At 38.8% G+C, this 20,055-nt stretch overlaps 1 protein-coding gene across 1 annotated transcript; it reads right to left on the bottom strand.

The window, feature by feature from the left end:
• Positions 1-237: 237 nt before the first annotated feature.
• Positions 238-18,746, bottom strand: AADAT (aminoadipate aminotransferase). Its single transcript, XM_026076168.1, has 14 exons — positions 18,737-18,746; positions 17,157-17,225; positions 15,397-15,565; positions 14,231-14,363; positions 13,507-13,581; positions 11,955-12,164; positions 11,396-11,461; positions 10,076-10,158; positions 8,715-8,811; positions 7,804-7,865; positions 5,393-5,457; positions 3,854-3,960; positions 3,091-3,192; positions 238-1,854 (listed from the first exon to the last, which is right to left on the bottom strand). Exons 2-14 carry the CDS (start codon positions 17,221-17,223, stop codon positions 1,813-1,815), a joined length of 1,278 nt encoding a protein of 425 aa, XP_025931953.1. The 5' UTR covers positions 17,224-17,225; positions 18,737-18,746; the 3' UTR covers positions 238-1,812.
• Positions 18,747-20,055: the final 1,309 nt, after the last annotated feature.

Genomic DNA, 20,055 nt, shown 5'->3' with positions numbered 1-20,055 from the left:
TGGACACGCTACTGGGGGAAAACTACAGCGCTTTTATCCAAAGAGTAAATAAAACTTATGTCACTACCTAAGATGTGGAGCACTAGAAAATCTGAACAGATAAAACTTTCCAAAAGCTTTGTGCCTGTTGGCAAGTATCTAATGCTTGGGATGATAAAAACCAGGGATTAGAGATCAGAACATTTCTTTATTTTTTTTTCATTTTGCTTGCTTTATACATCTGATAGCGTCATTGTCCATTCCACTATGTCCCCAGTTCAGTTACTTAGGCTTTCCATTCAAAAAGATGTCTATGCTTAACTAAGAGAGCAGTGAGCAGTTCTACTAGCACATACACATGCCTCTGTCTACCAGAGATTTTCTAACATAGCTACAGAATAATTATTCACAGACTGAAATGGAAGCCAGCAATTAGAAAACCTTTTAAAAACGAGGAAATAAGCTGCAAAACCTATGCAAAATGCAAGGGACCTGAGGTCAAGTAATTTTATTTGTAATCACAGCCTAGTTTTGCTGGATCACGTTCCAATTTTTAATGTCCTTACATCAGTTCAATCTGACAAAATTAGTAAAACTAAAGTAAACTTTAGTAAAACTAAATATTCAAATCTTCAAACCCAGAGGCCAAAAAAGGCAGTAGGACAAGAAGGAAAGTGATACACATGCAAAAACAATTCCAGCATAAGGTGCTGGAGGAATATGTCACTTGGGATTAAGAAACAATGGCTCAGATGACCTCAGGTGCAGCTTGCTAAGTACTGACTTTCCTGTCTCCAGGCCAAAACAGGAAACAAAACAAAAATCCAAGGCAGAGCAAAAGAGCAATTCAAATGAAACCACAGATTTAACTGGAAACAACATTTTGCTTTTGAGTATTTTTAAAGTTTTTGAATTAGAATAAATTTAGTAATGCAAAATCCTATCAAAAAATTAAAGCAAAGTATTTTTCACTCTTACATTTCTATTTTTTTATCTGAAACAATGAATGCAAATAAGTGTAAATTTAAACAAATTTGCCACAACTTCCTGTCAAATCAAATTATTCCAAATGTAGTCCTGAGAGACTTCTCTTAGTTTAGCTTAATTAAATACTTGAGATCAATTCATAACATTAACTACTTGAATGTAGCTAATGTATAAAAGTAATATCCTTTCTTCATGAAAAAATCTACTGATCACAAAGTGAAAAGAAACTACTTCTAAACATTCACTGTTTGAATTCAAAATATTTTCCCATTCACACTTAAAAATGACTGTATGTGGTGATTCATACCAGGTCAGAAAGCATACTGTTAACCTCCATGTTACCTAAACGATGTTATTTGTGAAACAAAAAAGGATTTCCCTACACACATAATTTAAAAAGACTAAACTGATTTTGTAAAAACCTTATGTTAAAATTTGGAGTAATTTTTGAAATTCACTCAAAATAAACAATCTGAAAGACGTTTTGGAAAAATAAACTGTGGAAACCACACCTCAATGTTGGCTATTTCTCGCTGTGTTGTTCTTGTACACCTTAAAATATGCAATACTTGCACTGACATCTTGAGAGTGGTCTATGTCTTTTATTGTATGGCATTACTGTCACAAAAAGTTGTATATGGTATTCATTAAAATATTCAGGCCTATATTCTCTACAAACCTTTTTTTGGATGCTGATTATCTAAGTTTGGAATCTAAGCACTGGTACGATCTAAGGGAACGTCCACTGTATTGTGCTTGCTTTTAAAGTGTTCTGATAAAATCCAAACGTTAACAAATGTTTTCTGGAAATGATTTTGATTGCTGAAAGAGGTCTATTTAGCCTTTTCATATAGCTTCTTTTATAAGGTCAGCCAGTCTCTTGAAAGCCTGCAATGACACAAAGATGGTTCGTATTTATATTCCAGCATTACTTAAATAGGCAATATATTTAATTTGTAAAACTACTAAAACTATCTTAAATACAAATGAACTCAGTATTTTATACTGCAAAATTCTGCTGATATTTGCTGTTTTACTTTGTTGTTTTTAACAACTTGTATGGGCTTTGACCCATATTGTGGCTAGACAGAGCTTCCACTCCTCTAATAGAAACAAAAAGGTACGGTTTTCTGAAACAGAATATATATATTGATATTCAAAGGTTATCCAGAGTTCAGATGCAACTAAAGAGCTGTATTTTTTATATAATTAATGAGCTCTGGAAGAGTATCTCTTTTAACTGTACATTACTATAAGGGGCTAGAATTTTCAAAGGCAAAAGGAAGAATAGTTGAAGGGGGAAACATATAAAAGTACAATTCCAGCAAGATACAATTTGACTGTCAATAGTATGGTTATGAATTTATTTCAGTAATTACAGAAGAAATAGGCAACAGAAGTGCACATCTGTTACAAACCTTCACAATCAAATGGAAGTACAGATAAAAATAGTGAATTGTTTCAAGAGCCTGAATCAAAGGGATATAAAATATGCACAAATAACTGCCTCATAGTCTTTCTCCCAGTGATTTTACTGATATAGCCAAATAACATCCAAAATGTTCCCAAAATAAACAGAAGATTAATTTCTGAGTTATGAAATACAGGGCTTATGCATCTTCTATGAAAGAAAAACCATATTCCTTCTTAATAAGGATTGACAAGACACACAAAAAATGAAATACAGGTTATTCCATTTGAGGAATGGAAAGTCTGGAAAACAAAGATACATGGTGTCTGCTCTGCTAATGCTAAAGCAAGTAGCAAAACTTGTTTCAGTAGTTTCAGTAAACTTGATTCTCTGATTTCAGTAAAGCATCTTGGAATAATGTCTGTTATGATTAAGTGTGAGAAAATCTACAAGTATGGGGCACAGAAGAAAATTAAATGGTCCTAAAAATGTGGTACCTTTCAGGTCATTTGGATATGAGTATCTTGTCTAAGCAGCAGCTAATATTGCTTCAAGAGCAGTACTTCAGAAGTACTGCTTAATTGCCCAAGATTACCAAAACAAATACACTGACAAACAAAAATCACATAATGAGAAGTAAGTGAAAATATGGGAGCATCGCTTTGTGAGAAACTGTTCTTCAGAAGAATGCAGAAAACCCTCATCTCACTTACTTGATCCATCTGGGCTGGAGAAGACAGAGAGAAGGAGGCTCTGACGTAAGAACTAGGCTCTGAACTATCAATATTGAATGCTCCTCCGGGAACCAGTAACACCTAAGAAAAATTGATTAATCATTCAGTTATAAGCATTTCTTTATACAATGTTAAATTAAATCTGAGAAGACTCATTGCTGAAACACTGTTTTTAGAATATGGCTTAATATATTCTGTCTACTCAAAAAGAGAAGCCAAAAATATAAAACCGGGAATCAAGACTTTTCATAACAAAACCAAAGGGGTCTGTAAAAGCCACAGGTTAGGTCTAGCTTATCATCACAATGTACCTGTGAGGTGGGATGTAGTTTTCACAGTACATAGTGTTGACTCTTACAAATTGTGGAAATAAAAACACATTTAATTTCTCCTATTAAAGAGATACAGTGGACAGCCTTCATTGATTGTGTGTGTGTGTGTGTGTGTGTGTGTGTGTGTATCTCATATATTACTATATACATTATGTATTATATATAATGGGATAAACTTAAGCAAGCAGATTAAATATCAACATTTGAATACAGCCATGAAAATATTTCATTAATGAGTCACTACACTATGTGACAATGCCTGACAAAAAACTTGCAGACTTAGTGATTATGCACAGTAAGTTCCCCTTTTTTCATATATGCACATATATGGGCACATAGATATGGTGAACTTGTTTCATCTTTCCCTCATTCTGTTTTAACATCAGAAGCCATTAAGCCATAGTTCGTACTTCTTTCTGCAAAGCTTTTTCCATGATCAGCTGCTGTGTGTCAGAAACTCCCTTAATTTTGATCCATAAGAACATGCCTGCAGCAGGAGGGTACCATTCTGCCAAGCCTGGAGAGAGAGAAAAGAGGGGAATCAAGAAAAGAAACTCCTGCCCCATCTGTAGTCAGTACCTCACAGATTCAGTGATCTTGTAGATTTGTTGCTCAAATGAACTCAAAGGGAATATGGCCACGGAGCCAGGATGCCACTTGCTGAATTTAAAGTACCCCAATCACATTCATTTGGGCTTACTGCACTAATACAGTAAAGTGTGAAAGTGATTGCTCTGAACTACAGAATGCCCAACAACAAACTAAACAACTAAAGTTGTTGATTATTTTCAGATCACATAAACATCTTCTCCAAAGAGTCCAAAATCATTCTTATGCAGTTTCTCCTAGTATCACATTGACTATCAATATGTTACAAAGCACAAAACTGTAGGAAGTACTTGTTTTCCTTTAAATTAAAATGATTATAGTTTTTTTCCCAAAGAAAAGAAGACCCTGGAAGTTATGAGGAGCATGGGAGGTCTTGGAAAGGATTTATGTCCTAGATATATATGCAGACTTAATGTATACCTTTCGGTTACCTAGAAGAAATTATTTATCTGTTTTTAGACATGTTTTTTGAAGAAGCTATTTATTTGACTTGCCATCTTCTCCAGCTCTTGATATATTTAACCATGACATATCTACAAAATAAAGGTCAATCTTCCATACCTATTATTACAGTATGCATTTTTACATATGAATATATTCTCACAATCCGCCTTAAGCTAGCCCAGTGCTATTATATTCTTTTCATACTTGGGGAACTGAGACAAAGAGGGCCTAGGTCACTCGTCACTTATAGTCATGTAGAAAAAGAGGAAATATTTCTTATCTAAAAACCTTGAATTAGCAAGACCAAGTACATTAAAGATTGTGTGGTGTACAAGTACCCATATCCCACCAGTAGGTGGTCAGTTTATAAAGAGTTATTGTTGATTCCACGTTAGACTGGCTAAAAGGAGAGGCACACCAACAATTGTTGATTGGATTCTTTCAGTGCTCTGTGATTAACCATGAAAGGGGACATTTGAAATTAACTTCTGACAAAAAAAAAAGATTATCATTGCTATTATACAGATCATTTATATCTTCTTTTAAATTGAGTTCACTAAATCTGGCTATTTCAGACAGATTTTAAAGACAGAGATTTTAAACAAAGAAATATGAGAACGTAGTGGACTGAAATATATGGCCTTTGTAAAACTGCTCTATACAGCAGTGTAGTGGCCTTTTTTCTCATCGCTGTCTCCTTGTTCTGTTTCAGATAAGCATGAAAACAAGGCCATTAAATAATGTCCTAAGCTTAATATTTAATGCCACTGATTTGCTTATAGTGCTTATCTATCACTTCAGCCAGGAGATGAACTTTATAGTGATTTTTCTTGAATATGAAGATGATAAATAGCTAGAAAAAAATCTAAGTAATTAGCTGTGTTGCACTCACTGACCTTTTAACCACTTGTCAGCAGCAATGAGCATTGCATCCCGCTGGGTTCTGTAGAACTCCACCACCCTGAAGGTAAATAATCAATTCAAAGTCACGATCCCATAGCACTAAAGATTCCCTTTGTTTCCAAAGGCAGAAACAAAGCTTTTGTACTTGAACAACCAGAGTGAACATTCAGTGGAAATAACATGTCCTAGATGGGCACAGTACAGTTTACTGTGCGTATGAAACTTTTTATATGTATCCAGTAAGTCTTGAATGCTTCAGTGTGTCTCCAGTGAAGCACAGATCAACCAGAAAGAGGAATTGCCTTTGTACCTGTTTCTTAAGCCTTACAAATGCAATGGGAAGTGCACTATTAACTCTCTGTATGTTATATTCTTTCTTTCTGTCATATCAGTGCATACAAGCTCTGCCAGCAGTACACAGGAGTCAGAACAGGCATACAGAAGAAAATAAAGGACTTATGCATGTGCAAAAGCACATACTCAATATTTGTGCATTTGGATTGAAATTGTGTAATAGGTATACGTGGAAAGGATATTTCACAAGAAAAAAAGCAAATCGTTTGATAGACCTATCATGACTATCTGACAGCTTCCTCTGTTCTAAACCTTTGAACCTATCTCCCTCACAATTTAAGCAAAACTTCCAAATAATTCAGTGTCGTACCGGCAGAAAGGAGCGTAATCCAAGTTCCAACAGGAACAAATCTTGTGCAGTGACTACTTGTGTTGACATAAATTGATACAGCTGTGATTCTGCAGCAGTAGACTCAAGAGAAGTGCCTGAGATAGACTTCATAAGTCTACTTCATGTAAAAGTGTTCTTTTCTCTATAGAGATACCATACTTAACAGTTTGGATAATTTTACATTTACAGGTTTTCTTTTTTTTTTTTTTGACACTCTCTGAACAAGTAGCTTTTATTTCTGCGTGTATTTTACATAATTCATAGACAAATGCTGACACCACCAAAAGCTAATATAGTCTACCACTCTGCCTGTACCAGTTACTACATTCTGCATGAAACAATAAAACATTTACACAGTTTTACCACACCACAAATTCCTTTGCGAATTTTTTTGCCTTCGCTGTTGTCCTTTTATTTTCATGATGGAATGAAATCAGAAGTGCTAGTGAGGCAGGACTTTCACAGGAATGCAAATGCTCCAAACAATACACTAGCTCCTACTCAGAAGCATGGACCAGCAAACCGATCTTGCCCATCATTGAAATCACCTGGTTGTAGCTACCTGTTGAGCCTAATCAATAAGTCACCTAACAAAGGAGTCTAGAAGGTTATAAAGGCTTGGAGCTAGCCTGCTGTGGCACTATTTTCATTGTGCTTAATAGGAAGAAAGTTCTTTTGGCTCAAGAATAGATGCCTGCCTGCAAGAAACATAAAGTAGGCTAAGAGATGCATATAGGGTGTATTTCTCTAATTGCTCAAAGATGAGCTAATGTGTGGTCTGAGCTCCTCCGCAAAATCTATCTCTATTCCTGGTTTTTGTGCGTATCGTGTGATACCTAAAACAAATCAAAGCCAGGGCTGGTCTGCTTTGTTCTTTTTTTTTAGATAATGATGCTTATAGTAGAGACAACAGGCAAGCAGGCAGTTGGGGATAAAAGTGGCTGTTACAGTCAAATATAAGAATTTTTTTCATGCTTTTGTCATACTTATGTAAAAGGCCTCTGCAGAGTGTGACATGCTGCCTAGTAATGTGGGAAGCTTGCAATTTCAGTGTTTCATTTGAAATGAACCATAAATACTACAGAGAAACTATGAATACAAATGCGTGTTGGTCACTACATAAGAAATGCCTTGCTGGATCAGACCAGTGGTCCCTTAGCCCAGTATTGTGTCTCCAAGAGTCACAATGGATAAAGGCAATGTTTAGGGACAGCAGGTGAACCTGGCCACTTTCTGTAATTCTTTCTACCCGTATTTCTCCAGCTTGCACAACCACTGGATTAGGGGTGTTAGAGGGTAAATCCCTGCCAAGTTAGTGAGGCAAGATTCCTCCTTATGAAAGCTGTGCTGACTCTTTCTCAATAGATTATGGGCTTGGTGATCACATTCTTTGCTCTAACCTTACCGCTTTATGAAGGATGAAAGCTACGCTCACTGGGCTGTAGATAGCAAGGGCCTCTTGGGCCCTTTTCAAATGGGAGTTGTGCAGGCACTGTGTGAGAGGACTAGCACACTGCCAATCTGTAGTGCTACCTCACATGCCTTGACCCTCCTTGTGACCTTTCTTATCCATTTGCTCTAATACTGCTCATATATCTACTTCAAACTGATGTAGCTCCTCTGACCTGTTTACTGCAAAGAATGCTTGCTGTAAGTAACAAAATGCAGAAAGCACGCAAAATGACAGATGATGGGATTCAGCATATGACATGATCCTACCTGTCTATATGCTCCAAGAAACCCTTTTCTCCCCATTGCTGAAGAAGCTGTGATATCATAATCTACAGAAATAAAACACACCATCAATACTGTATTTTAAATAGGACACTTTCTCAATCATCAAGCAAAGGTATATAGCCCTGTATGTTACTCAGTTCCACAGGGGCAAGAAACTGTATGCAGGGTCTCTTGGAGCCCTTTACTAAACAAAGGTGGCAGCAGCAACAGATCACTATAGTCCATGTTACTGCTGTCTCCAAGGACTATGGTAGTCTTTGGAAGGTGGTGGGGGAGGCCAAGGAATGGATGAAAGGAATGGATAGAGAGCTAAATATAGAAATCTGGGAGAAAAAGGGAGGAAAACACACATTACTCTAGAGAYGTTCTTTCCCCCATATTAACCTCCCTGCTTTAATGCTGCCTCTATGATGAACTAATGAAGCCGGAAGATGGATGCATATACAGATGTGCTTAACATCTCCTTTTCTTATTGCTGACTATAAAGGGGCTCTAGTTAGAAGACTGTTTTACAACCTATTAGCGGCCTAATTACCAAGTACAATTAAAAATAGAAACAAATCCAATTAATTCCAATATGTGCTTTACACAGGTTTTTCAAATGAACCTATTGGCAAGAGATACAACTCACAGTGACCTATTTTAAATCTTCATTCTTGAAATCCTAGGGCTAACAGTATATTAGTTGAAGCAGTGGTGCTTTCCATGGATTAAGACACCCTCAAGCTCCAGTTGTAATTTCTATGCTGGCCTCTCTTTCTTTGGAAGAATCAAAAATGTGCATGCCTTACTAAAAGCCGAAAAACTGTAAAGCACCTACAAAAGCTGTTCATCATTGTTTGCTATGACTTGGGATCTGTCAAATACAATCCAGGTGGCAGTTTGGTACTTGCCTGGGTGAAAGTACTGGTGTGCATTGTTGATACTTGTATGTGTAGAATAACTCTGTCGATAAGAGGCTTCGGACCTGTCAGAAAGCCTATTCTCAACCTAGAAGAAAGAGGAAAAGATTACTACAAAAATAGTGTGCTAATCCTTTGTGTGAGTTATGGTTTAACTTGTAACTGGGAAAACATGTAACCATTTAGTAGCTCTGTATCAAGAGGATCACTTATGCATTTAAGTTTATGCAACTTATGAGCTGAGTCTCAAAGTCATGAAATTAGCATTAAAAAAAAATTAAATGTTTTCATATATGCTTCTTAGTCCTGAGACTTCAGGACATATCCCATGTTTTTAAGCTTTCCTCTGAAACCAAAAAGGCTACATGAATCAAAGGGAAGAAAAAGATTTTCACATAATAAATTATGGATGCTCAGGCTTTACGAAAAAGCAGATGGGAGCTGGCAAGACAGGCTTACTTGGTTTTTACTCCCTTTCAGCACTGAAGAATAAATGGAATTTATACTGATAAACTAGACTCTTATTCATGCTTCAATGCTTATGACCCATCTTTACTCACAGATTCTGACTGGTGTTTTTATTTGAAGAAAAATAGAACCAGTAAGCTCATATGTCTTTGACAAAGATAAAATTGCATCATGCCTTTTTTTGCAGTGTCACTTCTGAAAGTGCAACCACACTTAGCATCACGTTGTCTCCTCACTCCCTCAGGGAAGGGGTTACAATCCACTAGCTGCCAGTGTAGCATTCACATTACTTTCTTATATCTATTAGAATAATAAACAAATGAAAGTTAAAAATCAAATATGTTGATTTCTGTGAAATGGAAAACAGCTAGCTTAGTTATTCAGGCAGGTGGAGACAACTTGAAAGATACGTAAAGCTAGAAGACAAGAGAGGTCAGTATAACTCTCCGATTAGGTTATGTGGGAGAATGATGTCATCATTTTTCTCCTACACTGCAAAGTGCCTAACAGTCAGCAGGAAGGGAAAAAGATAGAAAGAAGTAGAAAAAGACAATGGAAGTAATAAGTGAGCAAAACTTCTAGAAGTTCCAGGAACAGAGCTGGAATCGAGCATCTCGATCTTTTTGTCTATATGGTGTCTGTAAGAATGGGTGGTCTGGGGAGAGTTGCTTAACAATCAGTATCAGAAGAGAAATGGACTCTGGAGTTACATGACTGCCAGGAAATGGCATGAAAAATAAGCAGAACTGCAGATCGGAAAGTATTTTTCAGAAATATATAGGTACTAGTTGAGAAAAGTACAGCATATCTGATCATTTTGCATGTAGTATTAGTCTTGTGCCCAAAAAACCAGGCAATGCTGAGCAGTCTGAAAATGGCCTTACCCTGATGACAGAATTTTAGAGAAAGAGTCAGTCCTGATAACTCGGCCATCCACATCCATTGAAAGGAAAGTTGGAGCCCATGGCTTGGAAGAAAAATAAAAAATAAAATTCAAGTTGCTAATAAGGATTATGATGGAATTACTTTCTTTACTATGAAGACATGGTTATTTCTTAAAGGAGTTTTTTATGATGGTAAATATTTTACAGATGAACATTCAAAAGACAAATGCAGTAAACTGCTGACAGATGATTGTTTAGACTAGCTTTCTGGGATGTGATGACAATATTCTATGAAAGTCAACAAAAAAAATCAGCCTTGTTTTTTTGATGCTTTATTCACTGCTCTGCACACAAGTGTTCAGTTCAAGTTTTGGTATGATGCTATAAGCGGAAGAGACAAATAATGCATTCTCTGCCAAGATTTTTTTAATGGCTTATACAGAAAGACACTGTACTGTCTAAGATGACTCCCATTGGCTTTTAGCTTTATCTTAAAGAAAACAGAAGATAAGACCAAATTTTGAGGATCTTATTGGGATCAGAACATTTTTCCGTATCAGATATTCTATCTCTTTTACACCTTCTCCCCTCACATTATCTTATAAAACTGCACAATGAGCATATAAATGAAGCAGCTTTTATTGCCTCCTCCCACAAAAAAACTCATATTTCAAAATGGAAAATATTAAACTTTAGCTTCTACTAATATTTTACTGCTTTATAAGACCTGCTTTTACTCCTGAAGTTAGATACTTTAGCAGACTTTGCAACTCTAGATCCATATGTGAAGACAGCTCAACACTAGATAGTTATCTGTTTGGGGGAAAAAAACTACATGAAGAAGGGAAGCTGCCTATCCAGTACTACTTCCTGTGGTCTGCGGGAGAGCTCACTTTGGGTCTCCACAAGACAAAAGGGTGGAAATGAGATATGGTAGATAAGGAGCTGTGGTCTTGCACTGAATGGAGGAAGAGGCTGGACTGAAAGGAACATTAAGAGGCTGCTACTTTGAAGTGCTGCTTCAGTGGTGTACGTGTTTTGTTCTGGAGGCTGACAGAGTCCTTGTTTTCTGACTAATGAAGGAAATTTTTCACCATATAATGCTTGAGGAATTTGAACTATAGTGATTAACAGGACTGAAGTGATAAAATGCCTCAAAGGGGACAACAACTGAAAGTAGCAGAGAAATGGAATGACTGTTAGGCCTACAACTAATTTGGCAGGAAATGAAGGAGAAGCATGCAGGAACACCCATGGCTCAAACACTAGTTCTCTCTGGACTGGAAAAGAAGGTGCTAAGCAGCATGGAAAACAAATTACCTTTTCAAACTGAAGAAAGTAGTAAGGATCGTCTTCTATTATAAGGAAATCATATTTTCTTGCAAGCTAAAGAAAGAAATGAATACAAAGATAAGATTCAGTAAAGATGCCATAAATTCAGTTCTTCACATATTCTGGACTTATTTCCAGGATCATATTCTGATCCTCTGTATTGCTTGTTCACTACGCGCAAGGCCAAGAGAAGCTTTCAAATGCCAGATTTAGATATCAAGCAATTATAAGGGTAAACATAGTACCTACATTACAAGGCCAGGTATATAACCGAAGGTCTGCTCTGTGTAGTGCTCATACTGTGCAGAACACTTGCAATAATTTGAAGCTCACGGGAAAGATACCAGCCAGGAATGGGCTACTATTGCAAGAACAATTTATCTAATGCATAGCCTCCTCCTGAAGAGTTTTCATGAAAGAGGTTCTGCTAGAAACAAGTACTGAGAGGAGTAAGTAACAGGCTAAAAGGCCACATATGAGATACCCTCAACTGAAATGAGACTTATCCATTTCCATATAAAAGATACATCAGGCCTCAGCTACGTACCTGGTATATCTCCTTCTTGCGCTCTGTGCTCAGAGAGTTTCCAGTTGGGTTGCAACCATTTGGAATAGYGTAGAGGAATTTAGGGATATTGTGGCTACGGCTTTTTACATCTTCTGGGCTCCAAGTAGATAGAATTTCCTTCAGAGCTTTTGGAATAATGCCATGTTGGTCACTAGGAACATTAATTATGTTACAACCCAAAGGTCTCAGCTGTTGATAGGAGGAACAAAATTGTCATGATTCTGTAATTCTAAAATCTTCATTTTGTCATTGGCATGGTAAAATTTCAGTGATACAAAGTCTTTCTAAAAATCTAGACATATGAGTAATGAATTTATTATAGCTGTCTCAAACTCAATTTGCTCATGATTCAGGGAAAAGTTTGCCTGATTTTGCTGTATAACTTGTCCAACTTAACACCCTATCTTCTATTTGCCCTGTTAAGCCAAATAAGAAGTGGGTCACTCTGAAGACCAATTGCTGTCCTTATGTAGGAAAGAGCATATGGCTTTGCATTTGGAAAGACATCTCAGGAATTTGTGGTCTGTGCTCCCCCAGGACTCCTCATGCTCTGAACACAGAAAAGTTCACCGCATTTTCCTTTCCTACTGATAATTTACATTCTAGTTCAGTGGAGCTGCCAGAACTATAAGCTACTTTTCACTGACAAAGGGCAAAGAATCTGTTCTCAATAGATATGTTCAGCAATACAAGGGAGAATGAAATGGTGTTACTACAGTGACATGTTGACAGTCATGTGTAAAGAAATAGGAAAAAATTAACAAAAAAGCATGCAGTCTCCCCTCTGTGGAACTTCTATTAGCACCATGTAGCTCTGCATTTTTAACTAAAAATGTAAGTTGCAGCAGTAACAAAAGTGTGAAAATAAGTTCTTAATAAAGTATCTTTAGTGAAAGATGTACTCAAAAAATTAGCACAGCCAACAACATCAAGATAGCTTTTGCCACAGGGAAAAAAATATTGAAATAGCAATGTGTTATCTATCCTAACCCTTCTTACAATTGTCACGCATTTTGAGTCTACATTCAACTACGTATGGACTAAGTTACCTTTCAGAAGTAAACACTGCTGGTTTTGTGTAGTTCTTACTAACTGGCATCTTAAAACTCGCACATGGATGTTTCAGGCCTATTCCCATATTATGCTATTATAGGTACAGTATAATTGGACCATAAAATACTTCAGATGGACATGCTGACATGTTCAAATACCCACTTGTCATAAATTTGCTTCAAACCTAACTTGGTCATGATGGCTTTCTCTTTCCAATCTCAAATGTCATCTCAGCCCTAGAATGAACCAGGCATCAGAAGAGGAGCTTGTGTTGTGGGAATAGCTTTTATAGAATGTTTACATTTACAAGCTTCTCTGAATTAACCTTTATGAACTTCATGGGAATAATACTAAAAACTTTATTCTCAGATACATTTTTGCAGTAAATACAATGTGTATAAACCTGCAGATCATGCACCAACTTGCTGTTTATTTCAAATGTGACATTTGCAATGTTTTGTTCTTATAGAATACTTACAGCTGCTAGTGTCCCAGAATATGTAGGTGCATCCAAAAGGATGTTGTCCCCAGGGTTAATGAGCATTTCAAACACCTATGAAAGAAAACTATTTCAGAAAGATTGTGCCATTCTTGTACACATGCTTCATACTTCTGACTTCCTAATGGGATTATAAATCCTGATTACATATTAGTATTTCCATAACCATTTAATTAACTATGCTGTCTGCTAGGAAACAATGAATGGATTAAAACTCTGCTTTAGAAGCTAAATGAAGCTAGATAATCAGCTAAAGAATACTAATTTGAAATGGAAAGACAGCTCTCTAATATCATACAAAAGAAACAGTGCTTCAGTTGCAGAAAGAATCAGTCAAGCAGTAGTATCAGTGTACTGAAAAGGGCTATTTTTTAAGGAAGTCTAACATAATTAGATTTGATTTATGGTAAAGCAAATAACGCATCAACATACTTAGTGGCCTATGAGTAATATGAAATGTTATCTTATGATGTATTCTCTGATAAGCTTTTTGATTTTACCCATTTATGTAGCCTTGACAGATTAGACTGATGCAACAATTTTATTTAAATTCTATTACCTTGTATTGATAATACCCTGCGACATTTAAACTACTCTCTAAGTTGTTATATAGTGGCACTTATGCTGGGTATAACTGACCTGACTGAAGAATACACCTCTCTTCAAAAGAAATAATGTTTAACATATGAGGTTTTGGTCTTACCTTACATAAGCCTTCCTGGCTGCCAGTTGTGATGCACATTTCCATTTGTCCTTGCTCAGGACTGTAATTGGCTGTGGGGGGATTATGTAGATTCCTCTGAAAATTTTTTAGCCAAGACAACAGTTCTGGAATCCTGAAACATAAATTAAGGTGCACCTAATATCTTGTACGGGCTGAGGCTAGGTTGCTCCTCTAAATCAGTCAAACTCAGCCTGCAGTTCTGAGTCTGGTTTCTTGAACTGTCAAATATACATAGATGCTGATTTTATAACCACTCCATCAAATGGTGAAAATGAGATGTGTTTATCTTACAGAAGAGCAGAAGAGATAAGCATCTACCATCAATACACCAAATTATCATAGCAAGGTTTGGGCAGAAATGATTCACCAAGGATGGAACTGGGGATGGAGGCTGAGCAATATCCACTCCTAGGAATGCTCTCCCCAGACTTAATGGGGTAGTGTGACAAAGCTTGCAACACTTTTGCTGCTAATAGGCCCCATGTAAATAAAGAATTTGGAAACAGATTTTCCAAAAGTATGTCTTAAAGATGGTAAGAGTTTGTAGGAAGCTCATAAGTGACTGGGTACTTAGGCTGTGCTCCATTAAAGTATTAGAAAGTCTTAAGTTCACTGTGTGCACCTGTAGGTACCTAAATATTTTTGCAACCTGTCACAGGGCTGGCTCAATACTGTCAGCTGGGGAGTTCAGAGGGCTAAACTAACTTCACTGAGATATGCATTTTTTGTACTAAACATGGCAATACCATAAATACCTCAGTTTACCACAAACTATAAATGTTAATTTTTTTAATATATTGTACCAAATAAGAGCTAAATGAATATTCCACAATGTCAAAACTATGTATTGCAATGCAGTATCATTTAATGAGTTTCTTATTTCATAACATAATGATCCTTCTTAGCGATCCTGGAGTCTGGATTCTGAAATACTAACAGCTAGAGAATGCTCCGGCTTGATAAAAATTCATACTRCGTTTTTTAAATTGCTCATTTTCTCAGAACTTTCTGCTTAAAAACTGAAATATAAGTATAGAGGAAAACTAAACTTAAACTTTTTTTGTGAAGATCAATTATAATAAAAAAAAGATTTTTATGATTGTTTGATGCTGGTATCTTGAAGTGTAAGCTGCTTTGACAGGTACCCTGCTGAGGCGGAGTACTGGAGAGCCCTCTTCATCAAATCTTCCCCAATCTCAACAGCAGTTCCATGTTCAATGGCAACAGTAGCCTTCTTAAATGGGAAAGTGTTAGGGTTTGGCGCCCCTCCAGCCAGCGAGATGAGTGATGGAGGAGACTTTTGCATCAGTTCAGCTAGAGTAAAAGGAAAAGACCTTGATTACAATTTGATTATTGCAACAGGTGGTCACATCCTTTAGTTCAGTAAAAAATAATGAGCCACAGAGGTAGTTTGTTCCATTTCACTTTTTAATATTTATTGAAGAGTCATGAATTGAAAAGAATGGTAGCTTTTTAAACTTGTCTTTCTACTTTGACTAAATAGATGTTAATAAAATTACCTTTGGGGGGGAAAAAGACCCTTTGTTTTAAAATAAATTTTAAATAGCTTTTACCTTGTTTGGATTGCTCTATTAGCACAAACTTTTTCTGTGACTTATACCTTTAAGCTTCAAGAATTTATTTTCTTAATAATACTCTGTTTAGATTGATATTTCAGCCTTGCTCTAGCTGATGTGGCAGTGGTGTGGACTAAACTAGTAACATCTATGATGACAGCCCTTTTTGTAAGGGAGTGGGAGCATTTCTGGCAACACAGCTTTAGTGGCACCAGCACTGTGTAAATAAAGCACTGTGAAGAAAATGTTGACAACTCTTGCTTTAATGTCACAGTTTCATAATCCTTCAGATCCAGTATATGCTCTGCTGGCAGCACAGACTGGACCTCAGTCAGGCAAGGGCACTTGATTGCATTGAGTCTAACAGCTCACAACATGGCATTCATGCTGGCTTAATGCTTTTATACTAGATATGAGAGGACAGATGATACTATATCTGCTTATTCTCCACTACTTATTAGCAAACTTGAGCATAGGGAGTGAATTCATATCAGTTCAGCAATGCAGGTTATGTCTGTGACTTTTGATCTAGCAGAAAGACTTCCTGTGTCATCAAAACCGCATCTCAATGTTTGTCTTTCTGCATAAGCCAAATTACTTAATGTTTCTGTTACAATGCATATCAATGTATCACTTGAAAAAAGTGCATAAAGAATACCCAGACTGAATTAAACTCGACTAAGCTGTACCTGTATGAAGCATTCAAACAGAATAGCAAATGCCAACCCCTAGCCAAGAGAAGAAATTGATCCCTGGTAAAGGTTTAACTAGTAGTATGTTTCATGCTCTGAATCTGTTGGGTTGTGTAGGTTTTAACTGAGTACACAAGCAGACAGTTGAACTCTTTTGTGTCACTCAGATTATATAAGATAGTGTTGGTAACATTGTCTGGGGTGGGGAATTGTATGGACATTAATAGGGTACAGAAAAGCTACACAGAAAGAAACATTTGGCTGGGGCTGATGTTCAAGTCATTAGCAGTTGCTCGTTCCTGAACAACCTGTGTAAATTCAGTAGCAAGCTACCCCAAAAGCTCTACTTCAGAGACAGTAGCAGAGATTTTTCAGGTACATGAAAACAATGCTACTTCTGTCTGGACGGGTTTCTGAAATGGCTCAAGGCTATTTGTTTTATTCATCTTTATATCTGCTTGACATCTCAACTTTACAAAAGTCAAGGCAGTTAAACTGGCCTTGTAAATACTTGTCAGCTTACTGCATGGCTTTCTCTTGAGCCTTCTCTGATATTTAGCCATGATGTCTTAGCAAAATCCAGAAGGCAGGATGGTACTCTTCAAGGGATCCTCTAAAGAACAGGGGTGTACTCACTTAGAAGTCTTATTGGAGATGCTTTTCTTGCTGCACTCACAGAGGTGATGAACCAAGAATAATTCATATCTATGGGGAAAGAGCAATTAGTTGGACATTACCCTGGAAAAGTGAAGAGGACCCAGTGCTTTCAGTATGTGCTTCTTCCACAAATAACACCTCCAATTCATCATCTCCATAGATGGGCTGTTTTGTAAATTAAATGTCAATTTATTGCTGTTAAAATCAGTTTTGAGGAATTTTTCTTTTTGGAGTTGGTTGGAAGGTTTCTACTTCATACTTACTGGTTCTGCTACAGCTTTCCAATACCATCAACACAGTGAGATTAGGTCAAATATTTGTGTTCTGATGAACGCAAATAAGAGCTTTGATCTGGGGATTTGGTCTGTTAATGAACAATGTATACTGAATGTTCCTCTTAAACCACTTTCAATTGTTCCCAAACAAGTGAAAGCAGCCGTCGGCCTTTTCCCCCTCCCTTTACTTCAAGCTGTGGAGCTCTAAAAACAGATTACAAATTTAGAGATCTGACAGATTTTAAGCACCCATCAGCTCTCTTTTAATGAGAATGCAGCTAAATTTCTTTAGCTGTATTAAATATTGCATTTAAAATGCATTAAGTATTGCAAGCCACAGCTGTGTCACAACACTTGTCAGGATAGAAGACAGGTGTTTTCAGGAAGGATAATTAAGAATGCCTTTCAAAGTGTTTTAGACTTGTATTTTTTTCCCCTTTTCTCTGGTGTCAAAAGGGACTAGGTTAATACTGAAAAACATTCCCGCAGGAAGCTTCAAGGCCTGTTCTCACAAGAAAGCTATATGCTTGTTCATAGAGAAACAAAGCACAGGAATCAAATGCGTGGTGAAAATAGTCTAGAATTCTGAATATTGCTTTAAAGTGTGCTTTCACTGAAAGTGCTGAAAATAATTCCCTAGGAGCCACACTAGCATGCTTGTGCTTACCATTGATTAAAAACGTTGTCAAGCAATGCTGCTCTAAAAAACCATGCCTTTAAAGAACAAAATGTTAACTTACTGTTTTTTCTGCCCTAAGGAGGTTTTTCCCCTAGTAGGTAGGTGCACACAAGGGCCTGCAATAGCCATTTTTCTATACATAAAGGCTTGCTTTATCGTTTCAGGCATAGCTTCTTTTACTCTACTTATTTCTGCTGCTAGTCCGAGGCCGAAAGGGTGGCTCGGGCGTGTTTCGGGGAAATTCTGACAGATTTCGCCGCTTTCTGAGGTTTTCTTCTTTCGGGGTGCAGAGGCGGCTGTGCGTGGGGCTCCCTGCCCGTTAGAGGACACGCCACGGTGGCGGCCACCGGGGTCCCCCGGGCCAAACGCGCCACCCCCGAGCGACCGGACCGCGCTCCTCCGGGCTTAAAAGGCTATTCGCGGGAAAGGAGGCGGCGGCGGGGCCGCCTCGGCGGCCGGGGCCGCGCTGCCGCCCTCCCCCAGGCCGGGCACGGCGGCCCGCCCGGCCCCTCAGCCCGCTGTAGGCCAGGCGCGGGACCCGCGGCGCCCCTGCCGCAGCCGCTCATGGCGGTTGGCAGCGGCGCCCGCCGCGCGCGCAGACCTACCGGCGGCGGCCGTTGGAGCAGCGCTCGGCGGCCCGCGCTGCTGCGCATGCGCGAGCCGGCGCGGTCGGCGCCGCCCGAGGCGGTTGGGGCTGCGGCAGCGCGGGGCAGGGCCCGCTGCGCCGGCCGAGGAGGGGGGGAGGCGCTTGTAGGCGGCCGGGTAGCCACGGGGGCAGCGGTTGCGCAGCCAGGCTGGTTGCGTTTGGGTGCCGATCCGGGGTGGATTCGCGTCAGGCTTGTCCAGGTGTATAGCTGTCACGTCAGCGCCTCCCTCCAGTGTTTCAGAAATTGGGGCGGGCGCAGGAAAAGGCTGGGAGCACCGGCGGGGGAAGCCTCCTCCCGGCGGCATTGCCCGCGTTGAGGTGTGCCCGCCTCCAGGGACAGGTGCAATGAAGGGAGGTGAGGTAAAAGTTCGGGGTGGGCAGAAAGAGGAGGTCCTATAACTTTCCTTTTATCCACATGATTAGACCTAGTGGAGCTGGCATGTTTGGTATATCCAGCAGTGTGGTGGGGTTTTTGTTTTTTAATCACTAGCAAAGGGGCAGCGCTATTGCGTGAGAGATAAAACCAGTGTTGTCTTACTGACATCGCTGGGGTCAGGAAGGCGACAGTGAATAGCTGAGGGTCTGGCTCTCCTTGCGCCCAGAGCTTCGTAAAGCCGCAGGGCAGTGGTCCTGCATCTCTCCGGCTGCTGCGTCCTGTTTCGGAGCTTCACGAGATGAAGGAGCTCACCTGGGTTAAAATGCAGCAAAAAGGGGTTGTTTTTCAACCAGATTATGCTCTGATCCAGTTGACTCTGTGGTTTCCCTAACACCTCTGCTGATGCAAGGGAAGGGGATTTAGATTGAAATCTGAATTGGGACATCTAAAAGTAAAAGTCTTTCATGCTTGAGCAGGATGGGTGCAAGGCGAGGATGGGTCAGTTGTGCTGTGGCATGTCCCCTCCTCCATGGGTGTCACATGCTGTTGTTTGTGCAACCCATGACACTGCCACCTGCTACTCAGAAAGGTCTGGTAGCTCGCTGCCATTTTCTAGTCATGGCTTTGGAGTTTGGCARTTCAGGGCCACCTCAGTCCTTGCTCCTGAGTGCAAGGTGGAAGAGAAAGTTCCAGGTATAGAGTGGCCTGAAAAACAAATGCAAAGACACGTGAAATCAGGCATGCTTTGCAACATGTAGGTATTCCTAGGTAACTTAGAGGCAGGAGAGTAAAAATGATGGAAGGAGGTGAGCACCAGAAGACTTCATGCTTTAAATCAACAAATTTAACATGACTTTAAGGTGCCCAGAATTTTAAGTACACGTTAACTGACACCTTGCAAG

The sequence above is a fragment of the Apteryx rowi genome, unplaced genomic scaffold (genome assembly GCF_003343035.1).
Source record: "Apteryx rowi isolate R43461 unplaced genomic scaffold, aptRow1 scaffold_427, whole genome shotgun sequence".
NCBI classification, from domain to species: domain Eukaryota; kingdom Metazoa; phylum Chordata; class Aves; order Apterygiformes; family Apterygidae; genus Apteryx; species Apteryx rowi.
The sequence above is the reverse complement of the archived record's forward strand: the minus strand, read 5'-3'. Positions and strand labels throughout refer to the sequence as shown.